Here is a 19,901-nt window from a genome sequence, read left to right as displayed (position 1 = left end):
TATATATATTATATATATATATATATATATATATATATATATATATAAATCAGTTGGTATTGCATCTTTGTTTATTAGGTTTTAAAAGTTTGTATGTACAGAAATGTAAACAATTTAAACAGCTGTGCTGATGTAGGCTCTATGTGTTTGTGTGTGTGTATTCATATCTGGTTTTTCCTCCCACCAACCTCTTTGTGTCAGTCTATCATTAGTGTTTTAATGTTTAATTAGTTTTCTTTGTTAGCAAAACTGAATGCAGTGGTGATACCGCTAGTTAATATGCAGTTGCAGCAGTTCGACCAAAAGTTTGGATTGTTGAAATTTCATTTTTTTTTTTGTTCTTTTATAGACTATTGGAATGGATGTGAATGTTAGAGAATAGATGTGCCTTGCATTTTTTTAATTCTTTCTGAAAATTACTTCTGGTGGGAGCAGGGATAAGCAACTGGATAATTTGAGATAGATCCATCCTCCATACTTCACACTGGTTTCACCCATGTTATAGTGTATGACCTTAATTTTCTGTTACCTACCTCTACTTTAATTATTACTACCATCTTACAGTACATTACCTACATAATCAGAGCTCCAAAAATAAATCAACTTTAATCCAATAGATCCAGAGGATCATAATTTTCTTGGGTCATGCCACTATGGAAAACAGATATTAAATGATGATGAGTCCTAGAAGAAATTAACCCTTTCCGTGAACAAAGACCTTTAAAAACGTCTCAATTAGGGACAACTTTAACAGTTGCATTCACACAATCACTACACATAAATGAGACACCCTCCCTAATTATGAACATTACAAAACCTTTCATAGTAACTACATACTGCATTGCCAAACATATTTTGGGTTATAACCCCAATATTATTTACCGCTAAATTGTTTCTAGCATTATTCTGTTGTGTCTGGGGAGAGTCATTTTCTTATTGTGCCTTAAAATTTAACACACTCACCGGTAAAATTTCCACTTATTTCTTATTTTTATTTTCGTTGCGTCTTGCAATTTTTCAATAGTCTTGACTCTGTTTCTAACATTAAATATGCTAATAATATATATTAAAAAATTTTTTTGTATACTGATAACCATTTTTAAAAATAATTAATGCTTCTAACACGTTTTTAAATTGTTAACACAGGATTGCCATAAAGAATAGTATCACATATACCTGCAGTACTTATTAATTGCTGGCAATTAATTTTATTAATTTTATTTTGCAATTATAATGTACTATCAGTTTATATTACAGGTTTACAAGTCAATATTATCTTTCCTTATGTTAGAAACGTAGTATTTTCACTTTTAAATTTGTCTCTATAGATTTTCTATAGAATTGAGAACCTGCACCTGCTACATGGATGTATTTGTTTATGAAACATTTTAACTTCCAGTGCTGGCTCTGAATTCTATAAAAAATTTTTAGAACTAAATTTAAAAACTAGCAGCACTTGGTTCATGCATTTTAACATTCTGATTGATAAAGTAAATACCAGTTAAATACTGGATTAATGAAATTGTCTACATTCTTTCCCTCAAAATTTGTTTTGTGCCAAAGATTTTTACAGGTTCTGCAATTTATTTCTCTCCTAGTGATCTGCCATAATTTTCCAACAGGGGTAAAATTAGACTACCCAAACTCCAAAATAGTCAATTTTATGATCATCATAGAAAAATGTTTCTTAAATTACCAGAATAAACAGCTTCCACACTATTATCTGTTAGAGGAACCAATATGCAAACTTCCTACAACATCACTCAACCTGCTACAAATAGTAACTAATCTCTTTTTCAAATGCCATCCAACTTGTTCCTTTAACATCTATTTTTCCATGCTGGTACCAGTTGAACAAGTACTTATGTGAAACATTTCACAGCTTGGTTCTTTTGATCACCAACCCTTAATTGTTTTTCAAGTAAAGGATTTTTCATTCCATTAAACTTCAAAAACATATTGCTACAAAACATGGTTTACAGGGAATGTAAGCAAGACATCAATTTTGAGGTGTTTTTTTTTCCAGCTCAGCTGATTTTGTATGAAGTGGAAATGACATTCATGCTTTTACACACACACACACACACACACACACACACACACACACACTCTGTCATCTCCCTTGTATAAATCAGCTGAGGGGTTTGATGATCTTACAAAGATGAAATTTGAAGTAAATTGTTAATATTTAAAATGTTTTTATTAAAATAAATCTATATAAATCTGAAATTGTTTTACTTATATATCTGTATATATATATATATATATTTAACTTTAGTCCGTTAGCCTGGTGTCACAGAGATCCCAAACAACCAACAGTGTTTGTTCTAAACCAAAAACCAAGGTGTATCCCCCGACTACAGCTCAAGCACCAATTCCACTAGTCTCTGCTGGGCCAACTCGAATGTCCAAGGACCACTCTGTAGACCCACCCACCACCCTTGCCAAGAGGCCATCTGGCAAGAAGACCCCCAATGATTTCATATTTGGAAAAGTTATTGGGGAAGGATCCTTTTCAACCGTAAGTTATCCTTTTCAATACATTTAAGATTTCAGTGTTGCTTGTCATTTGACAAATCTATATTACCATGACATGTATTCACATTTCTCTGCTAGTGCACATAACCTCTGATATGTTCACATTCATTCTTGCAGATACTTATACTTGCTTCATACCTTGAAGATCCACATAAAAAGAAAAACTCTATCACTTCTATTTTTCTCTTCTAAAATGTGAGTAGCTATGTGGCCCTTCTACACCAAGAAATCTGTTCTTCTCTGGCCCCTTCTCTTAGGTCTCGTAATCTAGCAAACTGTGTGGTAGCCTCACTAGTGCTGGTAGCATGAAAATAACACCCAGTACACACTCTATAGTTGGTATAAGGAAGGGCATCCAGCCATAGAAACCATGCCAAAGTAGACATTGAAGTAGGATGCAATCCTTGGACTCATAGGATCCTGTGAAGCCATTTGACTGATGCCAGCATGGAACACGGATGATTGATGCAGCTTTGCAATGGTTAAATGCTGGACTTAGCGGACTGCTTTCAAATATTTACTCAGTTACCTCAACATTGTATTTTTTACTGAAGCACAACTGACCAGAATCTACTTTATCTAGCAATTCTTTGAACCCTCTCACTCTGTCACGACCTTACAAAAGCTGAGCTTCTAATTAACTCTTCAGTTGAAAGCATTTTTTTCATGAATCTTTATTCTTTGCTTGTTAGTCGAAGATGGTACAGTGGTATTGATTAAATATTTTACAGTAGTTGGCTATGATTATCACGTATACCTGACAATGGTTCCATATTTTACATCTCTTCACCTATTAGCTCTTCCTTTAGAAATCACTGTCCTTAATATTCTGTAAACCACTATATGTCTTCCAAAAATATTTTATAAGCCCCACATATCAGATTCAGCCTTTTCTCCTTACTACTACTACAACACCTATAACTTGAATGTTACTTATCAACAACACCTCCCTTTTGTAAAGACATCACTTCCAGCAAAAATGAAGTCCCTCCTACATAAAATATGCATTTTTTTTTTTTGGTGGTAGTGGGAGTGATATTTCTATTTTTGCAATTTTATGTTGCTAAAACTGTAAAAGGAATTAAAATTTCTAGTAATGAAGTTGATTGAATGGCCGGTGGGTGGGAGTGCTATTGTTTCTGTGACTTGTTGGAGACAATGAAATATTGGTAGTAAAAGAGGGAGAGGTATCAATAGACATAGAAATATTGATATCACATAGACAAAAGATTGACATGAAGGTTCTAGTAACAGACAAGAAAATGAGTCAAATAGATGTATAACATAGATATGGATCATAATGGAAACTGAAAGAGATGACTTAGAACAGGGATGATCAGGCAGACAGGCAAGATTAGGACTGGCACGTGCACATGATTGCACTAATTTAACTTACTACAATACATTCTTTGTTTTGTATTTTTTTGTTATCCTCTGTAGCAGCCAGGAAGCAAGTTTTATAAACTTATCTCTTCTTTACTCAAACCACTTGATTGAAATTCACTTCGTCTATAGTTTATATGCAAAAAGTGTAGTTAGGTGTTATTTTTTAACTCTTGGAATGATGGATGGCCATTATTCAATGCTACATTTAACTAATGGTCTGACATAGGTCAAAAATTGATGGTTAAACAGTTTGGATTAGGAATGTATGCCACATAAACATTATCAGATTTACTTATTGATGGTGCATAACATTTAAGTTCAGCTCCAATTGATCCTCTACGCAGACATTACCATGACCACTATTATCTTTATCTGGAGTGTATATACATACATACTGTATCAGATGTAATGCCATAATATTTATGGTTCAGTTACAAAATCCTTTATCATGACAAGAGCTTCATAGCTGAAATGAATGAAAAAAATACATATACAATGTACCCAGTGCAAACTATGGATACATAATAGGTGCAGCAGTATCACAGGAAGATTAACAGAGAAAGTTGTCTTTGTGTGTGGCAGATATGCAGGTACAATAAACACTAGGAATGTGCAGAAAATGGACTCCCTGAAATGTCCTTAGAAGTTGTAGATAGTTTCCATTATCTAGGTGGCCAAGTTAGTTGTGGAGGAGAAAGCTCTGTGAATGTAGTTGGTAGAATAAGAATGGGCTGTGCAAAGATTAGAGAGCTGCTACCTTTGTTGGTAACAAATGGCCTCTCTCTCAGAGTGAAAGGCAGATTGTATGATGCCTGTGTACAAACAGCTATGCTACATGGTAGTGAGACATGAGCTGTGACTACAGAGGACATACGAAGGCTTAAAAGAAATGAGTCCAGCATGCTCCACTCAATGGATAATGTCAGTGTGCATGTATGACAAAGTGTGATTTGACAGAAAAATTGGGTATACGAAGCACCAGATTGGTGTGCAAGAGAGAAGACTGCACTGGTATGATCATGTGATGTTATGGATGAGTACAGCTGCATAAAGAAGTACCGATCTCTAACTGTAGAGGGAACATATGGAAGGAGTAGACCCAGGAAGACAGGACAAAGTGCTGAGAAAGGATCTTCAGATGCTTAGCCTCACTGAAAAGATGACAAGGGACTGAGATTTCTGGAAATTTACTGTGCCTGAGGAGACCTGTCAAGCTAAATAAAATTATGTCCTTCTATACATACAGGCATGTTCCTCTGTCAGCTGAGAGATCCCTGTTCTGTGGGCTCATGGGTGCTGGTGCCACATTAGAGGCACCCAGTACACTCCATAAAATGATTGATGTTAGGAAAGTGATCCAGCCATAGAAACCATGACGAGATTAGTATTTCATACTTTTGGAAAACAGAAAAAGTGTCTAGGCCTTACCTAATGGGTGCAATTGGAAATGATTTAAAGTCACAAACACTCAGACAATTATTGTCATAGAGAGCTATATTGGGATAATTGGAGACAAGGGAAATAACTAAATAGATGAAGGGGTGGGATATAGTTGTTATTTGCCCTTAAAGGAGTATGGATGTATAACTGAAAATTGAATTTCATGAAACATATTCCATATTTCCTAATTTGGTTCTCTTCAATACATGTAAATGACTAACTTTCCAGTGATTATAGGAATTTTTTGACAGTTGTTTTGGTTCCACAATTCTAATTTCCAGGCCTCTCATGCATTACAGAATATTTATATCTAGGAGCTACATCTTTCTTTGGAAAGATGATTTTAGAAATGCAAAAAAATGTACTTTTTGTGGTTGTCATTTTGAAATACTGTTTATTGTTGGCAATTTTGAAAATTACTTGGAAAGATGGAAATATATCTTCTCTGGAAGGTTTGGATGAATGCGTATCCATACCTCCATCTCTACATAATTCAACCACCAACTAAAAAATTATTTACTTCTCAAAAATTTATGGCATCACCATAATTTTATGTACATGTAGGGCCATTCTGTAATGGTATCTCTCTCCGACTTTTTTTAATTTTTTGAACTTCTGATAGGACTTGGATTCTGGTGTGCAAATTGCAGACCAAAGAGCTATTGTAGGGTCACTTGTACATGCAGGTTTGCATGTGTTATCAAAGAACAAAGTAGCTGTTCGTTGTTTAGCCAGATGTAGCAGCAAGTCACAAGTTCTGTGTTGGATATGATGGCTACTGCTGCTCTTGCCAGATAGAAAATATTTCAGGGTAAACCTACTTTATTAGGTTTACTAGAAGGTGGGACCTCCTCCAGCAGTTTCTTAACACTAAACTCATTGATTATTGTCCCTATGATTTGTTGAGTAACTTCCTCTTTCACAAAATCTCACTTATTGCCCTTAAGGGCATTAGTTCAGCACTCTTAATAGATCCCTTTTATACGGTGATATCTCATATGACCATGTTACAACCCCTTCATATATCAAGTCATCCCATTAATAATGTCCGAAATGTCAAATGGTATTGATTGATACTCATGAATTTAGAAGCCTTTTAATTAGCATAATTTCTTTTTACAGAATAATCTGACTGAATTAATTACTAATATTAACCCCTCAAAGATGAACGTATTGAAGGAGCATTTAAGGCACATAATGCAAGTTCAAAAAGGGAAACAGTGCTGCAGAAACAATCTAAAATATCTATTTCTACAATGAAAGAAGTTGCAGATGTTTTGCAGAGTTCAAAAATGGTGATTTCAGCCTAAGAGAGAGGCCACAAATACAACGCCCTGTTGAATTTGAGGATTAGCTTCTTTTGTCAGAGCTTCAGAAGGATAATGCTGTGTCAGTTGAAGAATTCGCAAGCAAGCTCAATTCAAACCATTCAACTGTTCACTGGCATCTTCAGCAGCTTGGAAAGGTGCCCAAACTCAGAAAATGGGTTCCCCATGGTTTGACGGAAGCCAACTAAGAATCACGAGTGGACATACGCTCATCTCTTCGCTCTCGTGAACGTATTGCACCATTTTTGGACAGATTAGTGACTGTTGATGAAAAATAGATTTTTTATGAAAATGTTAAGCAATTCAGGCAATGTCTTAGTTGTAGAGTACAAGCCAAGTCACAACCTAAAAAAGGACACCATGCAAAAATGATTCTTTGTTTCGCAGGATTGTACTGGAGTCCTCCACTTTGAGCTGCTACCAGCTAACGCAACAATTACTGCCCACACCTATTACTAACAATTAGAGCATTTGGATGCTGCTCTGAGGGGAAAAAGCCTGTATTGGTGAATCATAAGGGTGTGGGGTTTCATCATGATAATGCACAAATTACATCAGAAAAAAATCGAGAACTTGGCTAGGAAAAAATCTCTCACCTGCCTTATTCCCTCAACCTCACTCCTGATTACCATATATTTTGAAGCCTAAAGAATCATTTAGATGGATTAGTACTCCAAAGGCCCAAAGAGGTTGAAACTGACTTCTCTTCTTTCTCATCAAAACCAAATGAGTTTTTCACCAATGGAATTTTAAAAAACTGATGACTAGATGGAAGGAAGTCATCGATTATGATGGGAATTATATATCAGGATTAAATTCTAATAAAACATAAAATTAGATCACTTTATAACTAATTTCAATTTTACTTTTATATCTTCAGGTATATTTGGCCAAGGAGATCAACACAGAAAAAGAATATGCAAGTATGTTCATATAATGCCTATATTTAATAAAATGGTGTTACTTTTTTGTGTATGTTTTGAAATATTTTCTATAATGAGTTAAAAAAATTGATGGCTGCTTGCTTTGGCATTTCCCTAAACAGATAAATGTTTGGGGATGATTCCCTGCCACCACAAATATACAGGATGGTAGATTGTAGAATCAAAGGATCATTATTTTATTTGTTGAGTCTGGAGGAAGAAGTATTATCCAGTTCTCGTGAGTTTGATACCATTAATGCTGTTTATACTGATAACTGGAAAAGATTCCAGAGAGCTGATGTTCTGGGGAGAAAGGACTGGGCATAATAGTTTGTGGGAATCAAAGGTGTAGGGTACACCAAGATTAACAAGTAGATCCTGGGTGCCTGAAGTGTGGAGAAATGAGACCAGCCATAACATGGAACAGTTATCTTTATAGTAATGATAGAAAAGACAGAAGAAACTGCATTCTTATGGGTCAGAGGCTGGAATAAATCTTGGCTAGTGATTGGATGAGATGAATGACACTTCTCTGGATGCGATCCAGGATGTTTTTAGCAGCAGCATGGTGCCAGTTGTGGGCATCACTTGAGTCTTGTAGAATATCAGCCACTGATAACTTAAAATGTTTTCTGGCCCTGCAGAGAAAAACCAGTTTTTCAGAAGTGGTCCTAGCTATTCTAAGGATCTTCTTTTTGCCAGAAGAGATTTTCAATGGTTGTGAAGCCCAGCATTTAGAGAGTGACTGTAAGGGATCTAGCTAAATACTGTTCATGGTTAGTTGGGAGAAAGTGGTGCAGTGGTGTTTTTTGTTATGAGTAGTGCTTAAATTATCTTTTTTTTTTTTTTTAATGCTAAAAGAAATAAGGTTGGTATGACCCCACAGTGGGGTTCTCTCAAGGTCTTTGTTTATGGAATCTATGAAGGTTTGGTGTAGATGATTGAGGCATGTAAGGTTATATCTGCTTAAGTGGAGGAGGAGTGTAAGGTCATGTCCTTGTTGGATGTGGTAGCAGGTTAGTCATTGATGTAGAGAAGGAAGAAAACAAGAAACAAAAAAGAGAATGCTTTACATGGTCTGGTCTAGTTTGCTGTTTATCTTATTGAGGCTGTTGAAATAAGTTTAATGTAATCCTCAGTGTTGATTTGTGTGTTCATACTCCAACTGAAATTCCTAGAAAGATAGAATAAACCATCAAATATACTGTGATATGTTGTCTTTAGGGTTCATTTACAGATTTGTTACAAGGTGATGTTAAAAAGTTTCAGCAAAAAAAAACTTATTTACCTTAATTTTAACATCATCTCCTTTGAAATAGTCACCTTGCGCAGCAATTCACTGGTCCCAGTGTTCCTGCCACTTTTGAAATCCAGCCTGGAATTCGTTTTCCATAAACAAGTCAAGGACTGCTTGCTATTCACTCTGGATTTTGACAACTGTGTTAAAGCTGCAACTTTTGAGTTGCATTTTCATCTTGGAGAAGAAATGGAAGTCCACATGCTAAATCTGGCAAATAGTGTGCCTGCGAAAGCAATATCATGTGGTTTTTGGCGAGAAATTCACGAGTGAGGAGAGCTCAGAGACTGGGTGCATTGTTGTGAGGAATCCAATTCTTTGCGTTCCACAGATCCAGTCACTTTCACCAAATATCCTTGGTCAAATGCTTCAAAATGTCACAGTAGAAATCTCAGTTGATGGTCTGATCCTGAGGGACAAATCCTCGATGCACAATTCCAAGGGTGACACTTGTGGCAGGTCTTCTAGATTGCTTGTCATCTTCCAGGGATGTTGTTCTGCTTTTGAAGTACCCGTGCCATTCAAAACATTGTGTACGACCCATTGCCTCATTACTGTACGCTTGCCAAAGCATACTCGATGTCTCTGTAGCAAACTTCCCAAGTTTAATGCAAAATTTCACATTGGCTTTCTGTTCCTGTCCATCACAAAATTGCAGATTACAACATACACGTGATCACAACTTGTGAAGTAAACACAGTGATGTAATTCAGCACACTGCCTTATGAAAGCCATTGCTAGCTCTCACTGCATGTGCAACAGTGTGCCATTTGTTGACGCACCACAGGATTAGTCCTGCGATTTTTTGATACCACCTAGCACAGTTAGCATAGTGTCCATGTTTTCCTAATACTATTTTGAATTTAGATTGCTAAACAGATTGTCAACTGCTATGGTGCATTGGAGCCTGTCACTAAATAAAATACTTGATTTTTTTCAAATATTTATATTGCTATTATCTGAATTCCTGGCATGCTATTAGTGTACCATTCCCTTTAAGTGTGAACTGTTGGTCAGTTAACAGCTAGCTTGTACTGCAGTCAGACTGCAGTTGCACTGTGTTGACAGACCTAGTATAATGATTGAGATTTATGTTTGTTAACGTGTGGTGGTGTGGGTGGTCTCTTAATCTATTGTGACTCTCACAAGCTGTTACAGTTTCTCTATAACTTTATTATTAATTTATTCTCTACATATTTAAGTTCATATAATTCAATGTTCTTGCACATACACGTGGGTGTGTGTGCATTTTATATTGTCTAGACTGACTTTGGCATAGATTCTCGTGGCAAACTAGTTTTATTTTTGTCATCAATAGACTCTTAGTTGCTCAATATAGAGACCAGTGGCACATTACATTTTATAGACTTGCTGGACGTCTTTCACTATAACCCTGAGCTGCTTGTTGCCCTATTCTTCCCTCCTCTTTGTTAAATGTGCTGACATCTAGAATTGAATTCAAGTTGCTTTACTTTCAAGGTATAAACACCTCCCACTTTTGCAGTAAGCTATTTAACTATGTTGGATGTATGTAAGACACTAGACACTAATATATTGTGGAAATGAAATGGTGAGTGCCACTGAAGGTGAAGTTACACCGTTACTGATGGCTTTCGTGTTTAAATGAAACTAAGGTAATAATTTAACATATTTTAAGTTTCAGTCTGGAGGCAGTCTGTTGCAACCATTTCGAAATGTCTCTCACTTCTTTTATAACCCTCATGTCCCTTTCCCTTGTTCATTGTTGCTAGTTTCAGTTACAGAATATTGATCTCACCCACTTATTTACTCACCCTCGTTGCCACTCAGTCTAACAATAAAGGTGATGTAGACATGAAGAAGCCCATAATGTCTTGAACTCCAAAAAACAAATAGTTGTTTGACAAGCAGGAAGTGTGGTTTTGTCTGAGAACATTTAGCAGGTCTGTTGATAGATTCTATATTGCTTCTTCACTGTCTCCATATAAAATATGGTTTATAACCACTGCAGTGACATGTTCCCATCAAATGATTTCACTAAAATTTTTCTAATTTAGAAAGTTATATCAAGTGTGCTATTGTAGCAGCCAGATAGCTTCAATAATATGGAAACTTATGTTCCAAGCCTTAGGACACTATTTTAAAAACTAAAATGTAAAGAACAAGAGCTATAAGGATGGTCAAATGCTAAAAAAAAAAATGTTCCAGTTTCTCTGAATTTTTGAATTGATAAATTTAAACAATGTAAAGGTGATAATGTAGGTGTGATTCTTGTAGAGAATGAAAAGCAATCAAGAAAATTTGAGATGTGGAAAGAACTTTCACTCAACCAATATTTCTGACACTTATAAAGTTTCAAATTTTGTCCATTCGATATCTTATATTGATTTTTATTCTTCTAAGTCTGTTTTTTTTTTTTTTTTTTTTTTGATTTGGTAATTATATTTTGTTTTCCTTTTCAGTCAAAGTGTTGGAGAAAAAGCACATCCTACGAGAGAAAAAAACGCAATATGTTATGAGAGAAAAAGAAGTGTTGGCCAGAATCAACCATCCATTTTTTATACGGTTGTACTATACCTTTCAAGACACTGACAGATTATGTATCCTTCAATAATGTGATAACCCTAGCTACTACTTCTTGCGATATAGTTATTGTTTCATGAATCCATCCTCTCTCTCTACATTTTCACTTCTCTAATTTCTCAACATTCCCTCTAATGTACATTACTCCATTGAAATAACGATGATGCCTGTTATCTACTTTGATTGGCTAACTTTTCTAGTTCTTTTTGTACCATTAATCATAATTCTCATTTGTCATCTCTTCTATCTTCCATTATCTCATCACTCTGTTTTACACAATCCATTACTTCTCACTATCTTTCTTACCATTCCTTTATAATGATTCTGACCCTGGGCTTCATCTTACTGACATGTTATAGTATCTTTTTACTTGCTTCAACCTCCAATAGTCTTGTACTTTTTGTCTCCTAAGGAAACTTGTTCAGTTATGCCAAAGGCAATCCATGAAGTTTCTCCAAAATAAATAGATGCAACATAACAATGTAAAAGATTTTTAAGTGTCAAATGACCATTTAATCATAGAAAATATCTAACACACAGTTACTAACACATAGTTAAACATTAAGAAACTTATTCATTAAATTGACTTTGTTTTTTAAACCTTTTCAAAAATATTTAGTTCTTTCTTTCCAATTGATGGTTTTGTCATTCTATATTGTGTGAGGTTTATAAAAATTTTGGGCCAGTAAAATCAGAACCAACACTTGTACTATTATTAATGTAGGAGAGAGTGAGAGATATAAACATAAATTTTCATTGATTGTTCATGTATGTCTACATATCTCAGAAGAAAGAAATAAAGATTACTTCATATATGTGATCCTTATTTCTTTCTTTTTATGACCTGTTAGGTTTTATTTAACCTAACCTAATACAATAGTGCTACTTATTTCATCTTTGTGTTGCAAGACAGTGTGTGAGAGAGAATCATGATGTCGTAGGAGAGAAATGTGTCTGCATGGATGATGGTTCACTTGCATTAAACGAGGCTGCAAAGTGAGAGGTTTGGAGACGCCACTATGAAAGGTAGCTAAATAAAGAGACTGAATGGGAGAAAGAGAGTCTGCCGAATGCCAACCCAACAGAGGGACCAGCTATCTGAATTGACAATATCTTGGTAGATAAAGCAATTAAGGGTATGAAGACGGGGAAAGCCCCCAGCCCATCAGGAATCACCGCAGAGATGCTCAAAATATCTGGCAGTGTCAGCTATAGTCTAGTCACTTATATAGTTAACTAGGTGATACATAAAGAAATCATACCCACTGACTGGTGTAGCAGCACCATAGTCAACTGCTACAAAGGTAAAGGTGACTCTTTAGATACAAATAATTACAGAGGTATCAAGTTGTTGGATCAGGTAATGAAGGTCACCGAGATGGTCATAACCCAACTAATTAGGGAGAGAGTCAGTCTGGTAAGACAGCTGCAGGATAAATACCTAGCCAAAGATAAACCTCTGTACCTGGCTTTCGTTGACATGGAGAAAGCCTTTGACAGGGTCCCCTGATCCCTTATCTGGTGGTCAATGAGGAAACTAGGGATACATGAATGGTTAGTGAGAGCTGTGCGAGCTATGTACAGAGACGCTGTCAGTAAGGTGAGTGTTGGCAACGAGTACAGTGAAGAATTCCGGGTAGGGGTACGGGTCCAAGGATCAATCCTCAGCCCTCTCTTATTCATCATAGTCCTCCAGGCAATAACAGAAGAATTCAAGATAGAATGCCCCTGGGAGCTCCTCTATGCTGATGACCTTGCTCTAATTGCTGTGTTACTATCAGAACTAGAAAAAGTTTCAGGTGTGGAAGCAAGGATTAGAATCGAAGGGCCTTAGAGTCAACTTAGCTAAAACCAAAGTCTTAATAAGTAGGAAGGCAAACAAACCACAGATCCCTTCAGGTAGATGGCCGTGCTCAATCTGTAGAAAAGGCGTAGGTAAAAACTCCATAAGATGTACCCAGTGTAAGCTATGGTCACATAAGAGGTGCAGCAATATCAAAGGAAGGCTGACTGGGAAGATAGTTTTTGTGTGTGGTAAATGCTCAGGTGCTATAAACATTGAAAATGTGCAGAGAACAGCTTCTGTCACATTCCAGGGAGAAAAACTACATGTAGTTAATAGCTTCTGTTACCTAGGGGACCAAGTCAGTAGCAGGGGTAGATGCTCTGAAAGTGTAGCTGCTAGAATAAGAATAGCCTGGGCAAAGTTCAGACAGCTCCTACCTCTGCTGGTGACAAAGGGCCTCAGAGTAAAAGGTAGACTGTATGATACATGTACGAACAACCATGCTACATGACAGTGAAACATGGGCCATGATTGCTGAGGACATGCATAAGCTTGCAAGGGATGAAGCCAGTATGCACCTCTGGATGTGTAATGTCAATGTGCATACACGACAGAGTGTAAGCGCCCTGAGAGAAAAGTTGGATTTAAGAAGCATCAGTTGTGGTGTGTAAGAGAGACAACTGCGCTGGTATGGTCGTGTGTTGCGAATGAATGAGGACAGCTGTGTGAAAAAGTATCACACTCTAGCAGTTCAGGGAACCTGTAGAAGAGGTAGACCCAGGAGAACCTGGGATAAGCTGGTGAAGCACGACCTTCGAACATTGGGCCATACCGAGGCAATGAATAGTGACTGAGACCTTTGACAATATGCTGTGCTTGAGAAGACCCAACAAGCCAAGTGAGACCATGGCTTATGCCAGTGAGTGTAGCCAGCCCACTTATGAGTACCCCTCATTCATTGGACAATAAACTTTGCTTGCAAAGACCTATTGAGGCAAGTGAAATCAAAATCGCTGACGTGACCGATGACAGTACCACCTGATTGGCACTCATGCCAGTGGAACGTTAAAAGCAGACCTGAGCTTGACCGTTGACAAGGCTGCAGATTGGCTCCCATGCCGATGGCACGTAAAAAGCACCATTCAAGCGTGATCGTTGTAAGCATCGCTTCATTGGCACGTGAGAAACAGCATTTGAGCATGGTTGTTGCCATTGCCGCCAGACTGGTTCCTGTGCAGGTAACATGTAAAAAATACCTTTTGAGTGTGGTCATTGCCAGAACCGCCTGACTGGTCCTTGTGTCAATGGCATGTAAAAGCACCCACTACACTCTCGGAGTGGTTGGTGTTAGGAAGGGCATCCAGCTGTAGAAACTTTGCCAGATCAGATTGGAGTCAGGTACAGCCTTCTGGCTCACCTGTCCTCAGTCATATCGCTCAACCCATGCCAGCATGGAAAGCAGATGATGATGAGTACTATGGGTATGAGTGAAAAATATACTTGATCAAGTTTGAATCCAGAAATCCAGAAATCAGAGCCAACAAACAAGAAGCTAGTTAAGAAGTCATTTTAATAAAAGATTACAAAGTAAACCCTTAAAATTCTCTGACTAGGATGCCAGTTTATTCCATTTGGCATTTCCAGGTGATCTGATAGTAACTAACAAACTGAGGTGTATAGATGTTACAACCTACATATACAATGAAAGCTTAAAGAGGATTTGAAATAGAGACCTTTGAACTTGGATTTCAATAATCCATTCAGCTGTTTGGTCTAGTTGTTTAATGGTGATAAAACATTACATCTTTGATTCAGTATATGATCATTAATCAGGAACTTTTCTATGGAAAGAATATCTTTTATTGTAAAAGCATCTATTGAATGCATTATATACACTGCTTGGACAGTAAATATGGAAAAGACATTGTGGTGTGTGTGCACATGCCAATCACTTAATGCATAAAGAAGTGCCAATCACTTGAAATGGATGGAAGGTGTGGAAGAGGGAGACCCAGGAAAACATGGGCCAAAATATTGAAGGCCAATCTTAAAACACTGAGCCTTAAAAATAAGGTGACAGAGGGCTGGTGTAGTGCATTGCTGTACTCAAGAATACCCACAACAACAGAATTGAGATCCTAAAACCAAGGTGCCATGTAAAAAACTGGTACTGGTGCTGTGTAAAAAGCACCAAGTATACAATGTAAAGTGACTGGCTTTAGGAAGGGGTTCCAGTTGTAGAAACCAAGCCAAAACAGACTATGGAACCTGGTGTGGCCCTTGGCCTTGCCAGCTTCTGTCAAGCCCCCAACCCATTCCAGCATGGAAGACTGACATTAAATTATGATCACACACATACATGCTGATGTGGCTGTGTGCTTAAGAAGCTTGTTTCCTAACTATGCAGTCTTGGGTTCTGCTCTATTGTGTGACACCTTTCATGTATTTTACTAGAGCCCCAGACCAACCAAAGTCTAGTGAGTGGATTTATTTGGTGGAAACTGTGCCCCTGTCTAACATTACAAGGATGATTGTTTGTTTCCAGCCTTCTATGCAAAACATGTCTAGCTAGCTATGGGAAAATATTTTCTTACATGGAAGCAAGTAGGGATTGGAGACAGGAACAGCATCCAGTTAAGAAAGTCTGCCTTAAATCTTGTCTGACCCATGCTTGCATGGAAAAGTAGACTTTGAAAGATTATCATGATATACACCATAATTGTATACACACACATCAGATTTAAATTGTTTAAATTCTTGAATTTAAGTAATCTACAATAATCTTCCTTAATTTTACTCTAGATTTTGTTCTCAGCTATGCTCGTAGAGGAGAACTATTGGATTACTTGCGGAAATTATCCTCATTTGATGAGAAAAGCACTTGCTTCTACTCAGCAGAGATTGTCACTGCACTGGAATATCTTAATGGTTTAGGGATCATTCACAGGTTTGTTTATATTCTATATTTGTGTGTATTGTATTCCATGCAAGAATATAGAAATCCATAACTTTGTCAGTCTCTTCTTGGAATTGTTGAATGAAAAGCTTACAAAATCAATTTGCCTGCCTCCCCTCCCCCTATACTTTCTTGCCGCCTTCACCTACCCACATCCCTGTCCCTACTCAATTCTACCCACCTCATACCTTTGAGGGTCCACCTGACACATGGTTTCATCTCTTTACAGTTACATCAAATCACTTTCACCCTCTTTTCTAAAATGTGTTTTAGTCATGTAAGGTCCTGTAAGCAAGAAACCTGTTCTGCTTTGGATCTTTCTCTCATCTTTACTCATCTCCTAATGTAAAGCTGTGTAGTGACTTCATTTACACTGGTAACATGAAAAAAGCACTCAATATATACTGTAAAGTGAGTGGCATTAGGAAGGGTATCCAGTTACAGAAACCATTCCAAAGCAGATACTGGAGCATATTGCAATCCTTGGGCCCATCAGATTCTGTCAAACGATCCAATACATGCCAGCATGAAAAACAGACATTACATGATGACATTGGTGATGATACTTGTTTAATATCATGGACATTAAATGATTGTTTGACATTAATATTTTCACAATTTCTTGCAATTTTACTTCCGCTTTTGTTGATGCAAGTTTTCTGAAGATGGGGTTGCATAACTGAATGAAGTCTGCAAAAGATTTAAAAAGAGAAAGAAAAAAAATCTACATAAACTTATAAACCTATTGAAATACTAAGAATATAATTTTTCTACCTCTCAATCACTTTGGTGCACTATCATAATGAGGTGTCTTATTTCTGGATATGTACTTGGATATCCCAAGCTAGATTCATACTAGAAAACTTTGATAGATTAAAAAGTTATCTTCTCCTTTTTCAACTTTGGTATAAAACAACAAATTTCTGAAGCATTGAACTGTCTATTTCAAAGTACTTAAACTACTCATTATTTTATTGACTTAAGAGGTTAAAAACCCTTTGTAGGGTTTGAACATAAAATGTAAAAGAACATAACTAGATGTAAATGGTATTTTGTCTGATAGCTGTCATTTCGACTATGGAAATACATTCTACAACATTAAGGAATAAATATAAAAATATACAATGTTATCGCATCATCCCGTTTCCTTTGAATTAAAGCACATTACAAAATTTATCATTCCAATGTTTTCTGTTAGAGACCTGATACAAATCTTTAAGGATTATATATTTACCTGTGGTAACAAAGACTACTTAATTTCTAAATGTAAAGAGGCCTAATTAATTCATTAAGATATTTTTCTATACAAGATCTTACATGTGCCAGTGTTTCATTTATATACATTCGTATCTACACACACATACAAGGGATGTTCCATGTTTAAAGCAGTAGCTTTAAGTAAGTTCTAGAGGGGAAAAAATGAATCTGATAGACTTATGAAACACTTAAGGGTGTATGTGTGTTAAATTGTCATTATTTTAAATATCAACAAAACATATGCTGATGGGAAGACTCTACACTAAGAGTAAAATCCAATTTATTGTAAATTTTGTAAAGACTTAAGGTTTTGCCAAATACATTGTTCAACCACATAGGTTTCAGGTTCAGTCCCATTCATGGTACTTTGGACAAGTATTTTCTATAGCCCAGGTTAACCAAAGCCTTATGAGCAGATATGGTTGACAGAAACTGTAGCCCATCATATATGTGTAATTGTGTGTGTGTCTGGGTGAGTGTTTAGGTGTGCTTGTTTTAATATTGCACAATTGTTGCAAACAAGCATCATTTTGATTCCAGCAGATCCTTTACTTCTAATCTTCTGTGAAAGCATGTCCAGCCCTTGGGAAATATTACTTTGCTTGGAAACTGGTGATAATTGGTGTCAGGAAGGGTATCCAGCCATAGAAAACCTGCCTTGGCAAATTCCATCTGATCTATGCAAGCATGAAAGTAGACATTAAACTGCTGTTGATCTAATCTAGTTAAAGTTAGAATGTGGTTTAGGATAGGAAGTATTGTACATATTGATATGGATGAATGTGTTGACAGTAAGGATGTAACAGTTAAAGAAACGTAATGGTTTGGTTGAACCAAACCATATCTATTCTGGATATGAAAGGTACTCCATTGTAATTGGTTCTAATCACATCATATTGAGAAAGGTAGTTCTCATCAGTGCTTAATCTGACAAGTACTAATTTAGTCGCTATTTGAAATATTCAGCCCATGTAATCATTTCAGCAAGTGTAGGTTGTCAAGCCAATAAAGGTATTAGTCAACTAGCCAAAGGATCAACATTAGTCTTATCATTGATATTGCAATTTTAAATAAGCTAACATACTCCTAATCTTTCCACCTAACTCAAAATTGGTACCACAGGCATTGTTGCTCACCAGTGCATGTTATGGCGCTATGCTGGTTCATTACTTTATACTAGTGGGGTTCATTCTGCAAATATTTGCTGAAATAAACCAGTATCCTTTCTAGAAGATTTATTTCCCATCCATTTAATGCTAAAGTTTAGTGCAGACACTACTAATTGTTGTGGTCAAGATAGCTTTAGTATATCTTGTTAGGCCTACTTGCTTTTTGTAGAGAGAATTTAAAAAAAAAAACAGTCAGTGGAATTATTTTACTTTCTGTGATATTTTGTTTTAATATTTTAGGGATTTGAAACCTGAAAATATATTACTTAATGAAAAAATGCATATACAGATCACAGACTTTGGATCAGCTAAAATCTTAGGGAAGGATGAGAATGTAGATAAAGAAGATACCAACACAGGTAAATGTGAATTATTATTGTTGTCACTTGTCTAGAATGAACAGAAACAAACAAGATTGTTCTAGTCAGTGCTTGTCTTCTGAATGTTATATAATGTTGGAATAGAGCAAGGATTTTACTGCTATTATGATGTTTAATGTTTGTCTGCCAATTTAAATTTGATTTGTTTTTTTTTTGGTGGAAGGTATTTCTGAATTCACATCCTACCAAGGAAGATTTTAGTCTTTCAGATTCAGTAATATGGAATGGTAAATATATTGAAACTTCTTGTGACCAAAGAAACCATATTGCAATAATTACAGACAAAAATCATTTTATTTTTCTAGATGGCAGCAAGGAGAACCGCCATTCTCAGCGCCGGAAGTCTTTTGTTGGCACTGCTCAATATGTGTCACCTGAAGTACTTACCAGCAGGAGTACAAGCAGGTGAGTTATTTTTAAAATGTTATAGGGTTTAGTTCCAGGCACTGTGGACAGCAAGTGTCTTCCACTATGGCACTGGTTGGACCAATGGTTTATGAGTGAAACTGATGGCAAAAAGCTGTATGGAAACCTATTGTGTGTAGAAGTTTGAAATGCACACACACCTGACACATGCAAGCATACAAAAATGACCACAAAATGATGTGTGTTACCCTCTGCATGTTGGCATTGTGTGTTTTAAGATGTAAAACAATGTCATCGCTTTGATGCTCTCAGGTTTGGCTGTTGTAAAGTTCATGTAAAAGTCAAGCTTGGAAATGGCTATAGACTGACATGAAGGGCAGCAACAGGTGTGTGTATACGTATGACTGCACGCGTGCATGTGGATGTGTGTGCATACATATGGGTGTATGTGTGTGCACATATGGATATATATATATATATATATATATATATATATATATATATATATATATA

The 19,901-nt window shown here is 36.4% G+C and overlaps 1 protein-coding gene across 1 annotated transcript in view; it reads left to right on the top strand.

Moving 5' to 3' along the window:
• The window catches only part of LOC106879658 (3-phosphoinositide-dependent protein kinase 1), a 57,476-nt gene extending 37,931 nt beyond the window's left edge, over positions 1 to 19,545 (top strand). The window contains exons 2-7 of the mRNA XM_052971196.1: positions 2,279 to 2,521; positions 7,573 to 7,615; positions 11,354 to 11,491; positions 16,063 to 16,207; positions 18,883 to 19,001; positions 19,328 to 19,545. Coding sequence (XP_052827156.1) covers positions 2,279 to 2,521; positions 7,573 to 7,615; positions 11,354 to 11,491; positions 16,063 to 16,207; positions 18,883 to 19,001; positions 19,328 to 19,431 — 792 coding nt within the window. The 3' untranslated portion in view covers positions 19,432 to 19,545. The remainder of the gene's footprint in view (positions 1 to 2,278; positions 2,522 to 7,572; positions 7,616 to 11,353; positions 11,492 to 16,062; positions 16,208 to 18,882; positions 19,002 to 19,327) is intronic.
• Positions 19,546 to 19,901: the final 356 nt, after the last annotated feature.

Source organism: Octopus bimaculoides, chromosome 10, assembly GCF_001194135.2.
Source record: "Octopus bimaculoides isolate UCB-OBI-ISO-001 chromosome 10, ASM119413v2, whole genome shotgun sequence".
NCBI lineage: Eukaryota > Metazoa > Mollusca > Cephalopoda > Octopoda > Octopodidae > Octopus > Octopus bimaculoides.
The sequence above is the reverse complement of the archived record's forward strand: the minus strand, read 5'-3'. Positions and strand labels throughout refer to the sequence as shown.